At 44.6% G+C, this 22,668-nt stretch overlaps 1 protein-coding gene across 2 annotated transcripts in view; it reads left to right on the forward strand.

The window, feature by feature from the left end:
- Positions 1–15,788, forward strand: part of LOC310772685 (signal-induced proliferation-associated 1-like protein 1) — a 78,600-nt gene extending 62,812 nt beyond the window's left edge. The window contains exons 13-22 of one of the 2 annotated variants that reach the window (XM_083632549.1): positions 256–419; positions 528–610; positions 4,720–5,111; positions 6,172–6,387; positions 7,228–7,414; positions 7,640–7,844; positions 8,677–8,826; positions 9,062–9,176; positions 9,456–9,534; positions 13,771–15,788. In XM_083632549.1, the coding sequence (XP_083488675.1) occupies positions 256–419; positions 528–610; positions 4,720–5,111; positions 6,172–6,387; positions 7,228–7,414; positions 7,640–7,844; positions 8,677–8,826; positions 9,062–9,176; positions 9,456–9,534; positions 13,771–13,914 (1,735 nt within the window). In that variant the 3' untranslated portion in view covers positions 13,915–15,788. The remainder of the gene's footprint in view (positions 1–255; positions 420–527; positions 611–4,719; positions 5,112–6,171; positions 6,388–7,227; positions 7,415–7,639; positions 7,845–8,676; positions 8,827–9,061; positions 9,177–9,455; positions 9,535–13,770) is intronic. The other variant, XM_083632550.1, reaches the window with a different exon arrangement.
- Positions 15,789–22,668: the final 6,880 nt, after the last annotated feature.

Below are 22,668 nucleotides of genomic sequence, written 5' to 3' on the forward strand. Positions count from 1 at the left end.
AGCACAGTTTATACGTCATGACCCCAGAGCACTCTCCTCCACCCCCCACCCGCTCCGCAGTGCTGCCCCGCCCCCCAACATACAGGCTATTTGACGACTATATTCACACATGCGAGCGCTCAGGTGTGAAGGGAAATTCCGGGAAATGGCCGATATTGATTTACAGGTAATTTTCCTGTATGCATGTGTGAAAATGGCTTCAGTCTGTCGAGTGCACTACTTGGCACTAAGTGACCTTCTCCATCTCTCCTCCAGGTTTAATAACAACAACCGCCACTCCCCAGTCTCATCGGAGCGCCAGGTGGTGGGTGACGGGGTCAACGGAGTCAAACCTGCCCCTGGTACTAGTGCTGGTGTCGGATGGACCAGACCTGGGGAGGGGGAAGCAGCCAGCAGGCTGGGGGAGAAACCGTGTACAGGTAAGAGAAACATGATGGACTCTCCTCTCGGAGTCAGTGATGGCATCCAACTACTAAGCTATCACTAATCTAAAGACTTCGTTACCCATATTTCCTTGCTTGCTTTAGACCCTGTGCTCTCCAAGACAGTGATGCCTCGACTCCAGCAGTTGGAGCAGAGTGGCCACGTATCTCCTAACAAGAGCACTAAGGTGAGCTTAACCCTCCTCACACCTCTTGGACGGCGCGTTACAGGCAGAGTAGGCAGGTAACTAAAGGGCTGCTGTTTAGTTTAATCCCTCCCTGGTCAGGGCTTAAAATTTGGCGCGGGATTGCGATAATTGCGCATATTTTTGTCAATTCCTGCAGATTTGTAATTTATAATGCGGGGGAAGTCGCGCAATTGTTTGCATGCCGATGTCTATTATGTTAAGCCGACAGTGCGGAACCAATGTTGCTGAATACGGAGGACACATCATTTTAAACAGCCGGCTTACAGTGGCTAACGGGAGCTAACGTTAAATGCAGGGTAAGTCAGTCCCTCTATAAACCATATTATAAAACGGCTCTCTCAAATCAAGCAATCTGATTGGTTCACAGCCATTGTATAATTCCAGTAACCGAGTTCAATAACCCATGGCCATGGGTCAGATCCTTGTGAATCGATCTTCGCTTATAACTTTACTAATACTTCGCAGAAAATGATGTTTTGTACAAGAATAGATGCGGGCTAATGTCTTCTTTGCAAAAGAAAGGCTGTTAACCCCGCATTTAACCCCGCATTTAACCCCGTAACGTTAGTTGGTGTCGGGCTTTGCAGAAAGCATTCAGCTTCTCAGCAAGCGCTGAGAATGCAACGCTGCGCTCGAGCTGCCTGCCTGTCGGGGTTTCCAGAAAGCTCTCAGCTACTCAGCAAGCGCCAGGATTGGCCAATGTCAACTTCAGTCTCCAGAACGATCCAATCAAATCACCCGCATGTTCTTGCGGTCCCGCCTTACAGTAGTGTTTCAACTGACTCTATCAGAATGACATGCCAGTCGGAGTCGGACTTATAGTATTATTATTATTATTATATTATCATACTTGGAAACCGTTTTATAAAAGCAATATAGCACTCGAGCTGCGTGTGTTGTGGAATATATCCCCCTGCTCAGCAGTTATATTATATAACAGCTGATCAGGGGGATATATTTGGCACAACACACTGGCTCTCATGCTATATTGCTTAAATATCTGTGTCCTTTCACTTTTTATTGAAAAATGCTTCCACCTGATTAAATAAAACATGTAATATTTGATGCAATACATAAAAACATAAGTCAACATCACATAATGTCTTTTCTTTAATCAGGTGGGAACATTTTCAATAAAGAGGAACGACACATAATGGTTTATAGTGGGACAGACAGACTTCCCATGCCTGCCCATTCACTTAATGTAAATATAACTCTCCCCAATGCAAAATTCGAACAGCTTTGCCAGTAACATGACAGTAAGAAAGGCAGATGTAACCAAATCTAACTGACATCACTATTGTGAACTCAAAACGAACACTTCTGATATAATATATGAGTGTTTTAGTAGTGTATTACTCAATACAAAAAATAAAGGCTTTGATAGAACCGAAAGCCGGGCCTGTGTCCACCTAGCGTCTTTTTCCGACGTTAAACGCTGGGAGTGCGCTGGGGAATGCTGATCCCAGCGCACAATATACAAGGAAGCAGTCTGCAAGTAACGTTAGTTCAGCTTGATAGCTGACAGCTAGCATGCTAACAACACAGGTAGGCTACGCTATTAAAAGCAGTAAGCACAACACTCACCAGAAATATTAAGTGTCTAGCCGATCTGCTCCCACAATTGAGCCGTTCTGTCTCTGTTGCAATAGTTTTTCCATATGATTAGTTACCAGAAAAGGAGCAGCCGACACCAGCGTCTTTCTGAAAGTTAAAATATTTTCAGCTGGGAGCGCTGGGAGCCGGGCGCACAAAAACGCAGAAAAAAGACGCTGGGCGCTGTGCACTTTCTCTAGACGTCCGTGTGCGCTCGCATACGCTCTCCCCCCATTGGAAACAACTGAAAAAAGACGCTGGGCCTGAGGAAAAGACGCTAGGTGGACACAGGCCCTAAGTCTGCAGATAAAACCAGAGATGGGAAAAGTACTGACATTCTGTACTTGAGTAGAAGTACAGTTACTTGTGTAAAAAACTACTCCGGTAAAAGTAGAAGTACTGATTCAATTATTTTACTCAAGTAAAAGTAAAAAAGTACAGGCTCTGAAATGTACCCAACGAGTAAAAGTAAAAGTATTTTTACCGTATCTTTCTGAATGACTGAACCTCACATCATAGAATATAATTTGAGGATAAAAGATCCCCTACAAATGTTTTACACATCTTAAAACTCTACTTTAAATAGTGTGCTATGGTTTTTCCACACAAAAAACCCCCCATTAAAATCATATCTAGTCCTCCCTCATTAATATTTCCATGATATATGAATGTGCAAATAGTTAGACAAGTTTAACTGCTGGATACAAGGTGTCCCTTACAAAGTGCAGAATCACAATACTCGAGACTGATATGATACTGATACCTAATGGATAAGGAACTGAATGTCCACAGGTTGATCACATTCACAAATTCAAGGTTTATTATTAAGACAGAACTGTCTCTGGTGTTAGAACACCACCATATTCCATATTAGCTGAATGTTGACAGTGCACAAACTGAATGTAGGGAGCGGTTATTTAAAAAAGAACCCTTGGAAAAGCCAGATGATTGGCAACTCTGGAAGCAGCGAGATGAAAATCCTCCTCTCCTGGGAGAAGACTCGAGGTGGGAGGAGTGAAGAGGAGCAGGGCGCTTTTCCTGTTAAAACTTTCCTCAGCTTTCAGCGCCCAGAGCGCTGTGCTAAAAAAAACACCACCAGCTTTTAAACGCGATGAAATGCTTCTTGAAAGAGATGCGCGCTAAGCGCGTACTTATAGAGAATTAATTGCAAAAAGAGGAGCGCTAATAAGTGCTGGCTGTCTGCACGGCTCCTAATGTCTGCGTGTGTCTCCCCCCAGAGAAAATCCGTGTTTCTCTTCTTTGTCCACGCCCCGGAGGAGTGCCAAGTCATACTATTGGCGGAGCTGGAATGAGCTTTTATCAGCAGCGCTGGGAAACTCGTCTATTACTTCTGCTCCGTTCTCCCGTTTCTACTCGTTTTTTAATTACATCCTCGTGCATTTAAACAAAAGTAACGAACCTGTTTTGAAAATGTACACAAGTAAAAGTACAGATACTTGTGTTAAAATGTAACGAGTAAAAGTAAAAAGTCGTCAGAAAATTAAATACTCAAGTAAAGTACAGATACTCGAAAAATCTACTTAAGTACAGTAACGAAGTATTTGTACTTCGTTACTTCCCATCTCTGGATAAAACACAATGACAAAAGTCATAGTAATTTAGACTCAGGTGTGCATAAACTACAGGAGAACTTCCTTTTTTAAATACAAAAATGTGAAATTATTATCGCTTATCGGACAGGAGAAGCAGATATTTGTCGGTTATAGTATTGACTGAAAAAATCCCCCCCAAAGTCTATAGATCCCCCCCAAAATCCCCCCTAACCAGCTCAGTGGCCTTGTGGTTTGAGTGTCCGCACTGAGACTGGGAGGTTGTGAGTTCGATCCCTGGCCGAGTCATACCAAAGACTATAAAAATGGGACCCATTTGCCTCCCTGCTTGGCACTCAGCATCAAAGGGTTGGAATTGGGGGGGTTAGATCACCATATGATTCCCGAGCGCGGCACTGCTGCCGCTCACCGCTCCCCCAGGGGATGGGTCAAATGCGGAGAACAAATTTTGCACACTCGGTGTGTGACAATCAGTGGGATTTTTTTTTTTTTTTTTTTATCTGAAGAACATAAGGTGGGAATGCCCCCCCAGTTTGCAAAGTGAATTTTAAGCCCTGCTGGTAATGATTGTGTCCAATGTTGCCCGAGTGCTTTTGAGTAAGTAGACCATGTAGACCAACCTGCGCGAAGAGCAGTCATTGACAATTTCCCAACATCAGCTGAATTTCTACAGTGGAATGAGCAACTGCTTGCAATATGTCAGTGTGGATATATCTGTCCTTATATAAATAAACCATCCACCCACCCACTACAAATATAACTCTAATGTTGCTGAGTCCTCCAAGCGATATAGAGGGCACACACTGTAAGACCTTATTGGGAAACATCCAATACTGTCGTCATGATGTAGAGAATAATTGATGTTTTCTAATCTCCGTCTATTATTTGAAAATAATAATTTGGTCTTCTATCTTCGAATAGGCGGACGGTCCGTATTCCTCCAGCCAATCGAGCAGCAACACGCTCTCCAGCAACGCCTCCAGCTCTGCACACAGTGACGAGAAGTGGTACGAAGTGGGCTCGCGGTCGGGGGTGCGGAGTGACCTCGAGCTCAACGGCTACCTTCAGGGCACCTCCACCGACAGCGGTATCGATGCCACCTCCTTCACCGCCACCCAAAGCAGCACGGCCTCCTCCACTGGTGCCTTCAGGGCCAAAGACAAGATCCCGTGGCAGGACGACCCAGCGGGCGCTTCTCCCCCTAATCCGGACTCTCTGGTTCCCGTCGGAGGTGTCGAGATCCCGGGCGAGAGTCCCTCGGCCTTTCCCCTGCCGCCTGATAATGGCTCCTACGACGGCGCCTCCCACTCCAGGTGTGCTGTCGTTCTATTGGAGTCAGCTGTTTAGGAAGCAGAGGAATTTGATCAATGTTTTTTTAAACAGACAGTGATTCATTGTAGTCCAGATATATCCTGTACTGTCCCAGATGGAAAAGTCTAAAGCTCTGCGGTTTGGCGTTAACTGAGGGAGAGAGGAACAAGGAACTGTGTGTGTGTGTGTGTGTGTGTGTGTGTGTGTGTGTGTGTGTGTGTGTGTGTGTGTGTGTGTGTGTGTGTGTGTGTGTGTGTGTGTGTGTGTGTGTCAGTCAGTCTGTCTCTCAGCATTTGTGATAGAAAGGGAGTGCTTGAAGTTGCTGGAAATGCAGACTGTGAGCTAAGCACTGTTCTCCCTATTCTAAATCCCTTTGAATCAACTGAAATGTTCTTCCCTCTCTTCTTCAATCGGCCCAAAATAAATACTGCGCCAATACACCTGTACACCGGCAACTTTATTTTATAGCACGCACGCACGCACACACACACACACACACACACACACACACAAACAAATCAACAAATCTTGTTGTTTGAAAGCGCCAATGCTTTCATGTCAAAATGGAGAAATGTGATTTGAAAGTGTTGGAAATGAAGGAAGTGGAAGGACACTGTGTCCTTTTGTATTTATGAATTCATCAGTTGAAGCCGAAATATATAGTAGGAGATGCAGTGATGGAAAAGACTAAATATTGTTTTTCTAGGAAGGTGTGTGTGTGTGTGTGTGTGTGTGTGTGTGTGTGTGTGTGTGTGTGTGTGTGTGTGTGTGTGTGTGTGTGTGTGTGTGTGTGTGCGCGTGTGCGCAGACTGCGCACATCCATCCGACGGTTTAGAGCTAGAAGAAGGAAAGTGGCGGTCTGGGTGACAGTATACAAACTAAAACTACACTAAACAAAATAAATTTAAAAAACATAGCTAATATTTTGACATGATGAATAGTTTTTAGGCTTTTCTCTGGCGCCTATTCTTCAGCTACTCATCCTTCTTCTCTAGATAAACACGTGTTATTATACTTTGTGATCACGTAAAAGTCTGTGACCTCTCTTCACCTCCCCCCCAGCACCCTGAGCTCTGGCCACTCGGGGAGCCCCATGGGCCAGGGCTGCAGCCCCGGTTCCCCCCAGGAGGAGGCAGCCGCAGCAGCCACATCTCCCACCGCCCACTCGCCAGGGCCCAAGAGCTTCTACCCCCGCCAGGGAGCCACGTCCAAGTACCTGATTGGCTGGAGGAAACCCGGGGGCACCGTCAACTCTGTGGACTTTGGCAGCACCCGCAAGTAAGCATTAACAAGACGAATGGCTGAGCGAAGTTTTTGCTTTGCATCTGTGAATGTTTAGAACTGGAAGTCATGCTGCGCTGGATGTTGTGAAAGCATTTTCATTCAGTGAAGAAATGTATCCCGCTGTCTGTGGTGTTGATGTTTGAGAGACTGGTGGAAGGAGGGCTTCTCACAAGCTGCTCACTGCATGTTTGTGGTGTTTTTTTTATTCAGGCAACACTGCCACCTTGTGGTGCTGCCGAGTTTTGATGCTTCTGCAGTGTCACTGCTCTTTTTTTCTTTCCCAGGAAAGGTTGACTGAATATGCTTGCTCTTTTTCATTCGTTCTTCATCCATCAGTCAGTCACATATCTCTAGACACCACCATTTTGGCGAAACTTGGAGAAACGTTACATCTCACCACTGCGTTACAATATTTTCAAACTATACCGATTGGCCTAAGGCAGAAGCTATAATTGCAGGTCTAAACACGGTGCCATATTTGTTATTGTTTGGCCCAGATGGGGCCATATTGCATCATATGTGACGGATGACAACTATTGTCTTGTTCACACCTTGCAACCTATTCTACTGTTACCTGTCATTGCAGCTCCACTGGAGCAAGTCGTGTTAAGTGCCTTGCTCAAGGGCTTGTTGACTGGTAACCTCAATCACAGGCAAAGTCCTCTAACTTCTAGGCTTCACCCACCCACTACCACTGCATTCTGTTTTACTATATAGTGTGTATAATAAAGTTTGAAGTGGTCACTCTGAATAAACAAAAGGTTTTGCTGTGATGTACAGATACTGCTGTGATGTACAGATACTGTGTATTTATCTGAGTTGGGTCTTGGCCAGTCTAACAGATTGGCCCTCTATCTCCAGACGTCACCAGAGTGATGGACTCCTGGGTCAGCCCCAACTCCGGGCCAATCTTCGGGGCGCCCAGTCCCCCCAGCGCCACGCTCCCAAGTCCAGCCTGGAAGAAGACCTGAAGAAGCTGATCACGCTCGACAGCCCTCCACCCACCAGCAACGAAGAGAAGGTACCAAGAAAGGCAGTGGCTGTTGGTAGCATAGAATTAAAGTGCTGTAATTCAAGAAACATTAACCTTTCTTTGCACTCTTCTGTTTTTCTTCCCATCAGTTTATTTGATACAAATTGAATAAGAAGAATTCTTCCAATGAAATACTTTTTGAAATTGCTTATAAACCTTTTGTGACTTGCCTGTGTCTTGCCAACCCCTGTCTGTCTCCGCCTCTCTCCAAAGCCGCTGTTCCCGGGCCCGCCCCCTAGCCGTCGCTCCCTGCATAGGACCCTATCAGACGAGAGTATCTACAGTGGGCAGAGGGAGCCCTCCTTCTGCAGTGGGCCGCGCGACACGCCCACCGACCTGCTGTTCAGCTGCTCCACCATGCCGCGCTCACCCACCGCCCGCCACGCGCCCACCCGACGACCCTCACACAAGTCCCTGGGTGAGCCTTCCGTATATACAGCTGATCATAGAAGGGATTCCAGTGTCTTTTTTTGTCCCTTTCATATTTTCCCGGGGACCCTCGTTTATTGACGTAGGAGATTAATAAATGGCGATGCCAATTACTTTGCCAAACCCTGTAAAGGCCCAATTATACTCTACGTTAAAGACGGAGACGGAGACGGAGACGGACAGAGCCTTCTGTCCGTACTCTGCCTTCATTTTGTGCATATTTCTGTCCGTCATCTGAAAGCTTACAGATACACATGAAATGGAGCAGAACCACACACACGCTCACACATTTGACTTTCTACTGCCCACTAGTGGATGTATTGCTTAACATGATACCAACGTGAAAGACGCATGGAAGTATGTGGGCAGTGACAATTACATCATTTAAAACAGGCACATTTATTTTCGTATGAAAATGGAGTATAATTGGGCCTTAAGGCAAACGCCTTCAGACCAAGAACCACACAAATCAGTTTTGACATTTTGCAAAGAGGCAGTTTATTTGCAGTTGTATGGTCAAATCATATCAGGCCTTGCAGGAAATAGTCCTGATCACATGTAAATGTTTCACATTACTTGAAAGCACACAACTTTTACAGTATTTAACCAAAAATGTACAGAAGACAGAAGGTATGGCTGTCTGAAAACCTCAAACCAGTAGTTCTTTCTCCAAAAGCTTCAAGTATTCTCCTCTTCAGTTTAATTATGTTTCAGTTTCATTATGTATAGTCCCTGTTGGCTGCCAAAAAAAGTTTTCTATTTTAGCAGAACAGATATGAATATGGTCCAGTGTGTCTGACTTCCTGGTTTACCCCCCTCAGGAGACCTGTCAGCCCCAGACAGCTCACTGCTAGAGGAGGAGAGGAAGAGGCAGCAGCTGCAAGATCCTGTCCTCATGCCCCTCCCTGGCAGTGGGGCAGACGGCCCGCTGGACTGGGCCCACCTGGTGGACGCTGCCAAGGCCTTCGAGGGTAGGCACACTGTGTTTTCGTCTCCTCTAAAAGATCATTGGAGTTAAAGGTTAAAAGGGAAGAATCTGTGATCTTACTTTTCAGTGGGGGATTTGGGGAGGAAAAAGGAATAGGATATGCTTGATATCCTGAAGCAGCTCAACTGTCATCTTTATTCCCACCAGAAGAGGGCACTATTATTCTTTATCTCTCACCTGAAGATTAACATTGAGTCTTTAATCTGTATGCCATTCAGAGCAGAGGCTAGTCCTGCTAGCCCAAGAGGAGAGCGCCAAGGCTGAGAGCGCAGCCAGCAGCAGCCCCCAGCAGGCTGAGCCTCAGGCAGCCCCCCCGAGACAGCCCTCGCCTGGGTAAGACGCTTCAGTTCATGGCCTGTGACCAATGCTGCTAAGCGACTGGTGTCCAGTCCTGTACCATGGAGAACGCTGCAGGTCTTCAGTCCAACCAAACACTACGGCAGCTGATGGCATTAATCACTCCTCTCTGATATAAAGTACAATAGTCTCAGGCGCTGTAGTGTGTGGTTGGCATGAGAACCTGCTAAAGTTGCACAGGACTGGACACCACTGCCTGTGGCCACTGCTTCGTTCCCCAATGGTAGCTAATGTTGTGGCTGTCCCTCCCTACAGTGAGACTCCAGCCTGTCTGATGGGGAAAGTGAGCCAGCTGGAGTCCATGGTCAAGGTGCTACAGGACGACCTGAAGAAGGTGAGTTATGGCTCAGAGTAGGGATGCGGATTTTCTGTTAATTTTACTTTCGATTAACTGACACCCTTAATCGGTTAATAATTAAAAAAAGACGTGAAATAAGACAGCTGGGCCGTGCCTTTCATTCCAGTGCTCCATTGGGTTTCACACACGGCATATGCAACCATTCTTTTAGACAGTATGACAGTCCGCTACTGCAGTGCTTCCCAAACTACAAAATCCGCTTGAATTTGACATTAGTCTTATGTATTATGTCTGATGTCATAGATTAATGTCTGCAATAGTGATATATTTTCGCTCTTTCGTCATCTAGAGCAGTGGTCCCCAACCACCGGGCCCCGGACCGGTACCGGGCCACAACGCATTTGGTACCGGGCCACGAGCCGGTCCAAATTATTTTTATTTTTTTAATAAACATAGGCTATAATCTTATAGGCTGTGTGTGGTAGTTGAAACATAGTTTCAAGTTGACGTTTATTTATGTTTGTAGTTAAAACAAAAACATAAATACTGTATAGGCTACATACAGTACAACACGAAAGGCTGTTATTTACCCTATATAGGCTACATACAGTACAACACGAAAGGCTGTTATTTACCCTTTGTCACCACCTGGTGAGTAAATATATATGTAACTAAAACCATTAAAATTTACAACCGGTCCGCAACTTTTTTTTCCATGCATCTACCGGTCCTTGGCACAAAAAAGGTTGGGGACCCCTGGTCTAGAGAAAGGCAGGGCAGCGGACTGGCCGCTGCTGATCTGTGTGGCGGAGCGCAAGGGGTTTCAGCAGCAGCGCTTCACTTCACTCAGAGATAGCCTACACACATTAACATGACGGAGAGGATACGTTAAACATTTTAAAGTGTGGATATTCTTCAGTAGAATCGATGTGCGTGGAAGACGCTTGTTGCTTCAAGACGAGCAATCTGTCTAAAAACGTAAGAGCAAGTAAGAAATGCAATGCATTTTTCCTCTGCTTGCCTGCAGACTGCAGCGACGTTTGCCGCGTGTAGACGCCGGCTGTCACTGCTGCCCATTCATTTGCAGCGTCGCTGTAGTGAAGTTTCCACGGGGCGTCAGGATGCAATGCAGAATGCAATGCAGTTTTTCACTGCCTGGCATCTCGTAACGTTAACGTTATATTCAGCCCACAGTCAGCCCCACACAGCACACAGCTGAGTTATATTCAGCCCACAGTCAGCCCCACACAGCACACAGCTGAGTTAAGGAAATGATAGAACATGGGTTAATGAGCTCATTGTTTCGCTATGGGTGTGTTTCTAAATTCATTCAGAAAGATCCGAGCTGTCGGTCAGAAATTCAGAGCGGGGGGGTGGGGTGGCTAGTGGATGAGAGAGACAGCTCCAGTAAGATAAGTAAGATTAGTGGATGAGAGAGAGACAGCTCCAGTAAGCGCTGAGAAAAAGACGGCATTTTCTAAATTAATGTTATTGGCAGTGGCTGGAGCTTTTAATTCCTATATAATGCTAGTTTAACCCCTGTGACATTTTTTTAATGTACTTAGGTTAACATTGTTTCCCACGAAGGAGGAAAAAGTTCGCCACTTTGGCAACACGTATGCAAATTAATATGCAAATTGGCCATTTAACCGATCAGACGTTCTCGGCGGTTAAACGGTTAACGATTAACCGTGACATCCCTACTGTAGCTCAGAGGCATCTCTTTATTCTTTCTGAGAGGAGAGTAATAAGTCCACTCCTCTTTGACTGAGGTAAGCGCCATTTTTAAAGCCACCACAGCTGTTAAAGCAATGAAAAAAAGTAATGCCAATGTTCACCCATGTCTTTGAAAGGATTTTGTCTGGTAATGTTTAGCTTCACTGTTCTTTAGTTTCTTACAAAATTACCACCATTGTTGTCATTGCTATGATTTCCCTGCACTTGATAGCCGCAGCCCATCTCACTGATAGCTGCGCCCATAGCAAATGGTCTATGGCTGAAAACGTCCCGAACATTATTGAAAAGCCCATTTCAGGAAAACTGGATTTATAAAAGTCACATAAATATCAAACACATTGAGTTACACACAGACTCAGATTGACAAGGAGATATCATCATATCCTATTCATTCATTGTTATTTATTTTAATGTAAGAAAAAACTGCATAGCTTTAACATAGCAAGCGTTAATTAGGTAGGTACTTCAGAGCTTACAATACCATCAAAGTAATAGTCTCGCTGGCCAGCCTCTTCTCCCTTCTGTCCGAGGAGTCTGGCGCCGCAGGTCTCCATAGTGGGATTGCGATGGGCGGCGCTTAGCGGCAGTGCCCTTGGAAAATAGTTTCCAACAATCCAATTTGCCGTTTTCAGCGTGTAGCAAAGAGCTAGCGTGTAGGTTTCTGTCGTTAGCTAGTTAGCGTTGTTGTTTTCACTGAGGCAGCAGGGCACTATTTACAGCGACACACAGGGAGGAGAGAGCGGAAGCCGCTCTGATTGACATGGTCGGAGCCAATGACAGAGTTTGTAATAAGCCGGGAGCGGACATCCGGCTGCCACCGAAACAGTCGCTCCAATGGGAGAGCAGCTGTAGAGCAGGCGAGGGTTTATCCCTGTTGCCTGTTTCCGTGGCGCCAGACTCCTCGGACGGAAGGGAGAGGAGGCTGGCCGGCGAGACTATCAAAGTAATGACCGCACTGTTCTTCAAGGATTGTTTTTGAGGTGGTTATTCCTGAACTCTTTCAAATAAAATGTGTACATGTACTGTACATGTGGTTCCCTTCCAGGTGGGTTGGTGGTTGTCTTAACTGCCACACCATCTCTGGTCGTGTTTAAAATAGACGAGCGGAGGGCGCCCAGGTAGTGTATCGGTAGATTCCCTGCCCACCAACACACGAGGGTCACAGGTTACGTCCGGCTTGGTCAGGCATCCATACAGGCACGACTGGCTGGTGTCTGCGGGTGGGAAGCTGGATTGAGGGTATGTGCCTTGGTCACTGCACTAGTGCCTCCTCTGGTCGGTCGGGGCGACTGGTCGGGGTGGAAGGGAACTGGTGGGAATAGCGTGATCCTCCCACGTGTAAGTCCTGCCAGTGAAGCTCTAGCCTAGGTAAACCCAGCCCCCACGTGACCTGCTCTCTCAGTTCCCAGTCACTAGTAGTGACTGAGAACAGGTCTGAGAGCAGGTCACGTGGGGGATGGGTTTACCCAGGCTAGAGAAGCTCCCCCTGTCAGGTGAAAAGAAGTTGCTGGTAACTGCGCATGTGTCAGAGGAAGCAATCAATCAATCAATCAGTTTAATACATGTCCCAGAAGGGCACTTTGGTTCACATCAGACAGTAGTGGAAATTACAACATCATTACTAATTTGATAGTAGTAATGAAGGCACACTTCAGAATTGAGATACATTATTACTAGTTTGAAAAAGTAATAAGGCACACTTCAATATTATACAATACATAAACATTTGTTGCATTATGTACAGATTCCAAAAGACCATCTGCTGCCCTCAGCCGGGTCGCCGCGTGCGCAGCGCCATGGTGCTAGTCTTGGCTCTTCCTAGCCCCGTTTCTCGTCTTTCTGTGTAGATTATGCTACCCTAGAAAGAGTCCCGTCTCCGTACATAGACTTGCCTGCGGCTTTGGCTCCCAAGCTGTCTAAATCAGCGATACGGACGTATTTACTAGTGTCACAGAAACATTTCAAAGCCACCTACTTGAGAAGGGTTCATAGCTTCTCGACGTCTGGGTTAGAAAGCTCGACGCTGCTCATAAATGCCTCTTTTCATCCGAAGTCTGTGTTGGTGATATAATTTTTTCTGGGTTAGACCCCAGCCGTCACAGCGCCACTCTGGTCGAAAGCTCGGTAAAAAATGATATCACCAGCACAGACTTCGGATGAAAAGAGGCATTAATGAGCAGCATTAATTAATTAATTAATTAAGGGGAACAACAGATTTTTCAGAATGTGTTTTGTGAGAAACGCATAAGCACATGACATAACCCAAAGCTCCTGTGATCTTTTTTTGCCTGCTGCACATGGTAGCTTCTGGTTACAGCAGTACTAATGCACACATTGTGCAGAGAATTGATGGGTCAAATGCAGAGGACATATTTCACCGGCCACCGTCAGCATGAGTGTGTGTAGTGGCCGCATGCATGTGTTGTAGTGTGTTCGTGTGACAATAAAGACGGGCTGCCGTCTGAAATCGTGATGACACATTGTGCAGAGAATTGACTTTTCTCAAAACGGACTCTTTCTCTTTGTCTCCACCAGGAGAAGGATGCCAAGGCGTCACTGCAGACCCAGATTCAGAGCCTGCGAGATGACAACCAGCGTCTGCAGGAGGAGTCCTACAGCGCCTCGACCAAGCTCAAGAAGTTCACTGAGTGGGTTTTCAACACCATCGACATGAACTGACATGCCTTGCCGCCCGCTGCTCTCCAGTTGGAGCTTGACCACTACCTAAGTAGATCTGAAACTCCACAGTTGTTCAATACTCTACACACAGCTTGACGAGATCTCTCCTCACCCAACACAAACGGTTTCCTGCAGGACCTCCCGAAACACAGAGCTCACTCACCGAACTGTATCACTTCGGCTTTTATAAACTCATGCCAAAATAGACTTACTTGCCATCCTTCTTCAGCTTTGTGGCTCTTTACCATGAGAGATGGATGCATATTATTGGAAAGAACAGAGGAGTGGAGAAAAAGAGGAGGGGCGAAGGTGTAGCAGGTTTGATCGGCATGCAGTCCCTTCCCTAGGATTTGCTGGATGATGTGACCCTTTGTGTTCAATCGAATGGATTGTAGGTATCCCTGCATGTCTGAGAGAGCAGGGTGTTGAACTTAACCCTAAGGATTTAAAGTGAATGTCCCATTACACTCCTGTCATTTGGCCTCCCAGCTAACTCAGTTGCCAACACAATTTCAAATTTCTTCATCCCACATGAGAGTTGCTTAACCTAGTTCAAAATTGTTCTGATAGAGGGTGATGGTGTGTTGTGGATTTTACTGGTGTCTAGATATTGTTAAATTTTCCCAATTCAGTGAGAACAGCATTATTGTTTTTTTAATCGAACGAAAAGAAAACATGCTCTTAGAGATGGGATATGTTGTCCTACAAGACACCATGTTTTTTTAATGGCACTGTGGGTAGGTAGACACAGACAGACGCTTGGTCAAGGAGATCGGTAGCACATACTGTAAACACTGTAAGGTCTAGTGCCTGTCTGTGTGTCTTCTGTAAAAGATTTTTCAAGTGTATTGACTGTATGATTTCCAGAGCGTTCTTGCAAGTTAATGTTTAATGGGACTACTGGTCACAAGCTGATTAAAAAAGGTATATTGTAAAAACGGTGAAAACACACACACACACACGCAAAACAATATGGGTGTCATAAAGACAATGAGCTTGATAGTGCCACATTTGTTTTGTAAATATATAATGTTCACATGTATTTTGTCACCTCTGCCCTTGATGCTAGCTGTATAGAGTATTTATGATCAAGATGGTGGCCAACAAAGGCAAAACAACAGCCATATGCAGTTACACATCTGCATTAACTCATCATAGTCAATCTTTTGTTTGAGGGCTTGGCTGTAGATACTTCAACAGGGTTCAACAATCAAAAATATTAATTGTTTCTTCCTCCTGAAAGCATAACAGTATATTCCCAGCCTTGCTTGCTGTAATGGATCGATTGACAATGCCACCTAGTGTTGACAACATGTAAAATACTACATGGAGCTGATCCCTTCCTTCATCCATATAGCATGCTGAAAGGTCTCACCAGAGACATCTGATCCTTAATGCTCTCCATAGATTAAAGCGGTACTGTTTAATATGTGACTGCATATAAAGACATGTAAATCCTGAAACTCCAGCTACAGAGCTGTCTGTAGTAGGTATTTCTGCTTGTAAGCCGACCTGAATTTGGTCTGCAGATGAGAGACCTGGCATAATATGAGACAAAGTCCCTATTTAAGCCTCAGTACTGTTTTCTTTTATAGCCTGATACTGTACAACCTGTAAATAAGAGAGAAGACTTTGACGCTCATCTGAATTTGCACCTTCATTATTTTTTTTAAGATTATTTTTGATGCATTCCTGCTTTAAGAGCTAGAATATATAGTGGAGAGTGACCGGCAATATAGGAGAGATAGGCAGCAGACGACACAGGACAGAGAGCAGGAGACGGACTCAAACTGAAGACGAGACGAGCCCCGACGGATCGCCCCTGCACCTTCATTCTTAACATGTGTGACAGCATGTGATTCTGTTTCCTTTGAGCTGTGATGTGTAAAGAAATGTTTATATCTATTAAAGATATTTTGTTGAAATACACTATCTTTGTCTTACAGAGGACACTTTTGTGTTATTTTGGCGGTTGTAATGTGTGTTATGTGGCGAGAATTTAAGTGCATTCATCTGAGCATCCTTTTAGCTAGCTTTAGTTGACTTCCATTTCCACTGCATTTCCTGTGAATTGAGAAAGTGCCAATGCTGCATTAGGTTTGTTTTTGGCCACATGATCAATATCAACAAAGCAAGAAGGAGTATATTTACTCAAATATACAAGTAATCTGTACTGTAGCTACACTACCAGTCAAAAGTTTGGACACACCACACTTTCCCCCCCCCTTTTACTATGCACCTTATGTTCCAACATAGGGGTCAGCCAATTACTTCCTATTGTGTTGACACTTCCTGTGACAGTACAGTACTTATTGTGTTCATTGTGTTATCGGCCTCTAGAATCATCTGCCACTCAATGTGAAATTGCAGCCAGTGAATCAGACTAGGTTTGAGCAGGTAAAACAGATGGCGTTTTGAACAGGAAGTCCTAACACAACTGGGTCAAGTGGGCGGGGCTGAATACTATTTCCCACATTTTAGTATAATAGTTAAAATATAAAAACAATGAAATAACAAATGGAATCATGCAGTGACCAAAACAATTGTTAAACAAAACACCTTGATGGAAAGGCAAAGGCTTTGGAAAGAAAATAGTGTTAACATTATAAGTGTTACAATTTATTAGCTGATAACTATGCGTTTTGCAGCTACTGGATCCAAAGCAAGAACAATGCCTTATTAAAGTTAATAAATCATTTATTATGCACTTATTAACAGCTTTGCTTTTCACAGGTTGCCCATCTGGAATGAGCACTACTGTACATGTTCCATGTATACAGTAGCCTACAAACAGATTCACATGATACATACAGACACTAAAAACAGACACTACTACTATTTCATTAATTTACAAATTTCATATTCACTAATAATCATTAGCCAATTATATTCACACTGAATGTAATCCTATCTAGTGAATTTATAGTACTGTGTAGGTAGGCTATTCAATTCAGTATTCGTGGAACTTTACATGCAATTATACAGTTGAACCTGTAGATGGTGCGCTACACTTGCTTGCATTGATTGGCCATGGTCCTCCTTCTGGTTTGGGGTCAAGAGTGACACTTTTTGTGATTGTTCTCAGGTGAGGTGAGTAAAGGTAAATATTCAGTGAAACAGATTAACGCTAATTCATGAACAACTTGAGTAAAACTCAAGAGAGCTGAATTAATGAGAAATGCGGTAAAAGGCGTTATTGTAAGAATTACCCACTCGTTTTAGCATGCCATTGCCAACGTGTACCCTAACTTGCGATGACGCTTGAGGTAACTAGTGTAGATGGCCGTATTCTTATGGTAACAAGCTGTTTTCTTTTTGTTTTTTGTTTTTTAAGGGACAATCGAAATGGCCAAGGGCAAGCGTGCTCTCATAACCCCGGGTTGAAGTGGTGGTCACTGGTCACTCACACTACCTCCCCCTACAATGTTGTTGGACACGGCTGTCGAACACGCTAACCAGTCAGCTAAGGCAACAGTCCCTCCTGGTAGCAAGCTGGTTAACATTAGCTATGTAGGCTACCTTGTTTTTCCCCCAATATTTTATTTTAAACTTTTTTTAAACAAAACATGAACAAGACAAACAAATACGCTCAGACACAAGAAAGAAAAATAAATAAAAAACAAACAAACAAACATACTATTGTCAACATTCGGTATTAGCATACGTCACGCACGCGAAACCAGCCAGGTGAGTCACCCGTGAGATAGGCCAGAAACGGGTCCCAAATAACTGAAAACTTCCCAAGTGAGTTGGTCCTCAGGAACCTATTAGCTATGTAAGTTTAACATTACTAGTCTTTTAGTTTAGACTTTGACTTGAGAGAACTTTAAAGAAGAAGAAAGGATAAGTTTAAACTAAAAGTTGGCAACTAGCTTTAGCTAAGCAGCTATCTATCTATCTATCTATCTATCTATCTATCTATCTATCTATCTATCTGACCGGATCACAACACACTGTGCACGAGCATGCATAGTGCGCGAGATGCCTAGTCTATTAAAGTCTATAAAAGGGAGCAAGTGGGCAATGTTCTCTGTTTCAATTTTTGTCCCGGCCGGAAGTGATGTCATAGGCATTGTGACATAATCAGTGATGTCAGGCATTGTGACATAATAAGAGGCATTGACCAAAATCGTCTTATGACATCACTGAGTATGTCATATGCATTGATGATGTCATAGGCATTGTGACATCATCAGTCAGTGATGTCATCAGTGTCATCATCACTGAACTATAGCCTTGTGTGTGTGTGTGTGTGTGTGTGTGTGTGTGTGTGTGTGTGTGTGTGTGTGTGAGTGAGTGAATTTATGACATCACTGATGATGTCATCAGTGGGACAGACAGAAACAGAGACACAGAGCCCTAGCTCCCATTTATATACTGATGATGATGATGATTATAAGACACTCAAGGGTTCTTTAAGCAGTGTATGGATGAACTGTTAACACGTTTCTTAGAAGTACTTATAAATGTCTTATATTGGAACAATAAATGTGTTTATGATGCTATTCTTAACACTTATATAGTTTTATTAACACATACGTGTCAAAATAATGAAAGGCATAGCCTACATTGAATCAGGTGTGACTGTGACTTGTGACTGGTAGTGTGTCTGTGGCTGAAGTCATTTGAGGTTGCTTCCCCAGAGCGGTAAAAGTGTAAGTGGATACCTGGCAGTGTCTTGTATTGTGATTAACAGAGCGCTGCTGTTTTTCCACCTATGCATTACAGCCTGACACAGAGCAGCCTGGATGGGACAGATTCCACTTAGGCATGATTACAGCCTGACACAGAGCAGCTTATGGGACAGATTCCACCTAGGCATGATTACAGCCTGACACAGAGCAGCTTGGATGGGACATATTCCACCTAGGCATGATTACAGCCTGACACAGAGCAGCTTATGGGACAGATTCCACCTAGGCATGATTACAGCCTGACAGAGCAGCCTGGATGGGACAGATTCCACCTAGGCATGATTACAGCCTGACAGAGCAGTCTGGATGGGACAGATTCCACCTAGGCATGATTACAGCGTGACACAGAGTAGCTTGGATGGGACAGATTCCACCTAGGCATGATTACAGCGTGACACAGAGCAGCCTGGATGAGACAGATTGATGGATGGGGATAACTTGAGCGCTCAGGCTGATTTATGCTTACAATGAGTGACTGTGACGTGGTGTCTATCAGAATTATCTCTCTGCAAGTGTGAGGCTGTATTTAGACATTTCCTGCATGAGAATACAAATGTTGAGTTTTTCCACATCTGACATCTCCACATCCTGAGATGCAACTGTCCTTATTTTCTGGTGCAGGTATGACGGGGTTTGACAGGTATGATGTTTTTTTGTTTTTTGTAGGCCAACCCAGAAGTCATGCACTTCCTGGTTCCCTCGTCGGGAAGTCTATGGGATTTTGGTTAAATGCCCGAAATAAGGTCTGTGGTTTACAAAAGTGTATGAAACAGCAAACCTTGTGTTCAGCAAGATAATCTTCAACAAATGAGGACCACCTTTATGATTTTTAAAGCGTTTTCTCTTAGGACTGCGGTACCCTATACATCAGCACATGCAAGATCCCTGTGGTGCCAGGTGTAATGTTCTGGTTTGTAGTGTTCTCCACTGCCTGCTGGTGTGACTGTAATGTTGTAGCTTGTAGTGTTTTCCACTGCCTGCTGCTGTGACTGTAGTCTCGCTGGCCAGCCTCCTCTCCCTTCCGTCCGAGGAGTCTGGCGCCGCAGGTCTCCACAACTGGGATAAACCCTCCCCTGCTCTACTCTGCTCTCCCATTGGAGCGACTGTTTCGGTGGCCGCCGGATGTCCACTCCTGGCTTATTACAAACTCTGTCATTGGCTCTGACCATGTCAATCAGAGCGGCTTCCACTCCCTCCTCCCTGTGTGTTGCTGTAAATAGTGCCCTGCCGCCTCAGTGAAAACAACAACGCTAACTAGCTAGCAAGCTAATCGGAGAAACCTACACGCTAGCTCGTTGCTACACGCTGAAAACGGCAAATTGGATTGTTGGAAACAATTTTTCAAGGGCACTGCCGCTAAGCGCCGCCCATCGCAATCCCACTATGGAGACCTGCAGTGCCAGACTCCTCGGACGGAAGGGAGAGGAGGCTGGCCAGCAAGACTAGTGTGACTGTAATGTTATGGCTTGTAGTGTTCTCTACTGCCTGCTGGTGTGACTGTAATGTTATGGCTTGTAATGTTCTCCACTGCCTGCTGATGTGACTGTAATGTTATGGCTTGTAGTGTTCTCCACTGCCTACAGGCCGGGTCGCTCAATAATTTAGCATGAATGCAGATTATGTCAGGCCTGGCCCCGTTAAAGCAGATTAGAGAAGTGGCTGTCTCTCTGCCTGTCTGTCACCATGTTGATGGCACTCCTTAATGCCACATCGGCTGATGGGACAGCCAGCTACTATGCTGATGGCAGGCCATTGCAGTGTGGTGGGTGAGTGTACTGTGTTAATTGATGGTCATGCGGGGGATGGGCTGTGGTAAATGTATAGAGCTGCTTGTGATAGCAGACCTCTGATGAGATGAGAGAGTAGAGAGGAGTGAGGATATAATGTGCAACCCTGCTCTTTTCCTGCTAAAAGGTCTCTGGGAGAAATGTGCAGTGTCAGCAGCACCGTGGGCCGCCGATTGGTTTCATACTCTAAATAGGCATGTCACTCGCGCTAGGGGTGTGACCTCAGTTTCCCCACGATACAACATTAACGGTGGGTCGGCTTTTTTTTTTACCTGTTTTGGCCTTTCGGGAGTTGTACTTTCAATAATGAGAATTCTGCCGTTGTTAGTTGAGTTGATAAAACCAAAGTCTGTCTTTTCTGTTAGGGGGTGTGTGAGAGAATAGGTGAAGAGTGAAATAACCTCAATGTAAAAGCAATGTGGCTCTGGAGGGGGAGGCGTTGCAGAACCAAGACTTCTGACCGGATCACAACACACTGTACACGGACCTGAAAGAGACCAAGACTTCTGACCCGATCACAACACACTGCTGTACATGGACCTGAAAGAGACCAAGACTTCTGACCGGATCACAACACACTGTACATGGACCTGAAAGAGACCAAGTCTTCTGACCGGATCACAACACACTGTACATGGACCCGTGCCCGGCGCCACGAGGGGGCGATAGGGGGCTTTGCCCCCTCAGTTCAATTTTCTGCCCCCTCACTTAAAAAAAAAAAATGTGTGGATAGAATAGTTCATCTATAAAGGCCAGTTAGGCAATGTTTGTACCTGACATGTTTCGGCTGCTGTTTCTGCAGTCTTCATCAAATTTGATCAGTTTAAGTTGATGTACAGTAGGCTACCCCCTATAAACATAGCTCTGTTGTTTCAGAATTGGCAGGGAAACACTATTTGCTGTGCTTTGGTTGTCACAAGGTGTCAGAGATGTAGCTATTTATTAAATTTGAACCTCACTGCATGTTGTAGTGATCATGATGTGATTAAAACATACACACGCACACACGCACACACACACACACACACACACACACACACACACACACACACACACACACACACACAGAGAGAGAGAGAGAGAGAGAAATCAGCTGCACCCAAGCACACAGCATGCCATGAGCAGAAAGATGGAGACAACGCATCTGATCACTTTATTTCTTTAATTTAATGAACCTGGCACTGACTGGCTATTATTTTGTTTATTTTTTTGTCGATTTTTGCAGCAATTGTTTCTCTGACTTTTCATATAGACATATATGTTCAGAGTGCTCCAGACAGGTCCCGCATTTCACGTTATGCAAAGCTCAGCTCTATTAATGCCTTAATCTGCTGCTGTGAAATAAATGTTTTATTTGATTTTGAATAGTAGTCTTTCTTGTGTTGTTATTGTGCTTTTCAGAGGTTATTATGGTTAAAAAGTCCAGAAATAGGCATAGCGGTATATAACCTGTTTTACGATATAAAAATATCATATTAAAAAAAAGAGAAAAAAAAAAGAAATCAGCCCCCTCCCCAGTTATAACAGCCCCCTCAGTCATTTCATCCTGGCGCCGGCCCTGCATGGACCTGAAACAGATCAAGACCTCTTACTGGATCACAACACACTGTACATGGACCTGAAAGAAAGAACTGGCAGGAAAGCAAGCAGATTGTTCTATCAGAATCACAATCACAATCAGAATCAATTTTATTGCCACAGTATGCAAGTTACATACAAGGAATTTGTCTTAGTGTCTGTATGCAGCGTAGCGGTCACATCAATATACAGAGATAAGAAGTAGGAAGATAACTAAAGACAATCACAAAGTTGCAAGTGCAATCAAATCGAGTAAATATATACAATATGTAGCTACATGAGTATTATAACTGGTGAACTGGTTCTGTGAACCAGTACGTACACACACGTGTGTACGTACTGTACACACGTGTGTGTGTGTGTGTGTGTGTGTGTGTGTGTGTTTGTGTGTGTGTGTGTGTGTGTGTGTGTGTGTGTGTGTGTGTGTGTTTTGCACCCTTGTGTTGTTCGCTCTGCATGCATGCATTCACAGATTGGCCATGCCAGTGTATTTGTGGAGCATATTCCTCCAGAGGCTTTTGGGATCTCATTTATTGCAGGAGAAAAAAGGTTCATTCGTTGGGGTTGCCATTTAAGCTCGGGCGATTTCAGAGTTTCCAGGATGAGAGGATGAGGATGAGAGAGCCAGATAACTGAGTGCATGTTTACCATTATTCAAGCACAAAGACAGAATTCATAGTAAATTGGATGGATAG

Source organism: Poromitra crassiceps, assembly GCF_964638095.1.
Source record: "Poromitra crassiceps genome assembly, chromosome: 3".
NCBI lineage: Eukaryota > Metazoa > Chordata > Actinopteri > Beryciformes > Melamphaidae > Poromitra > Poromitra crassiceps.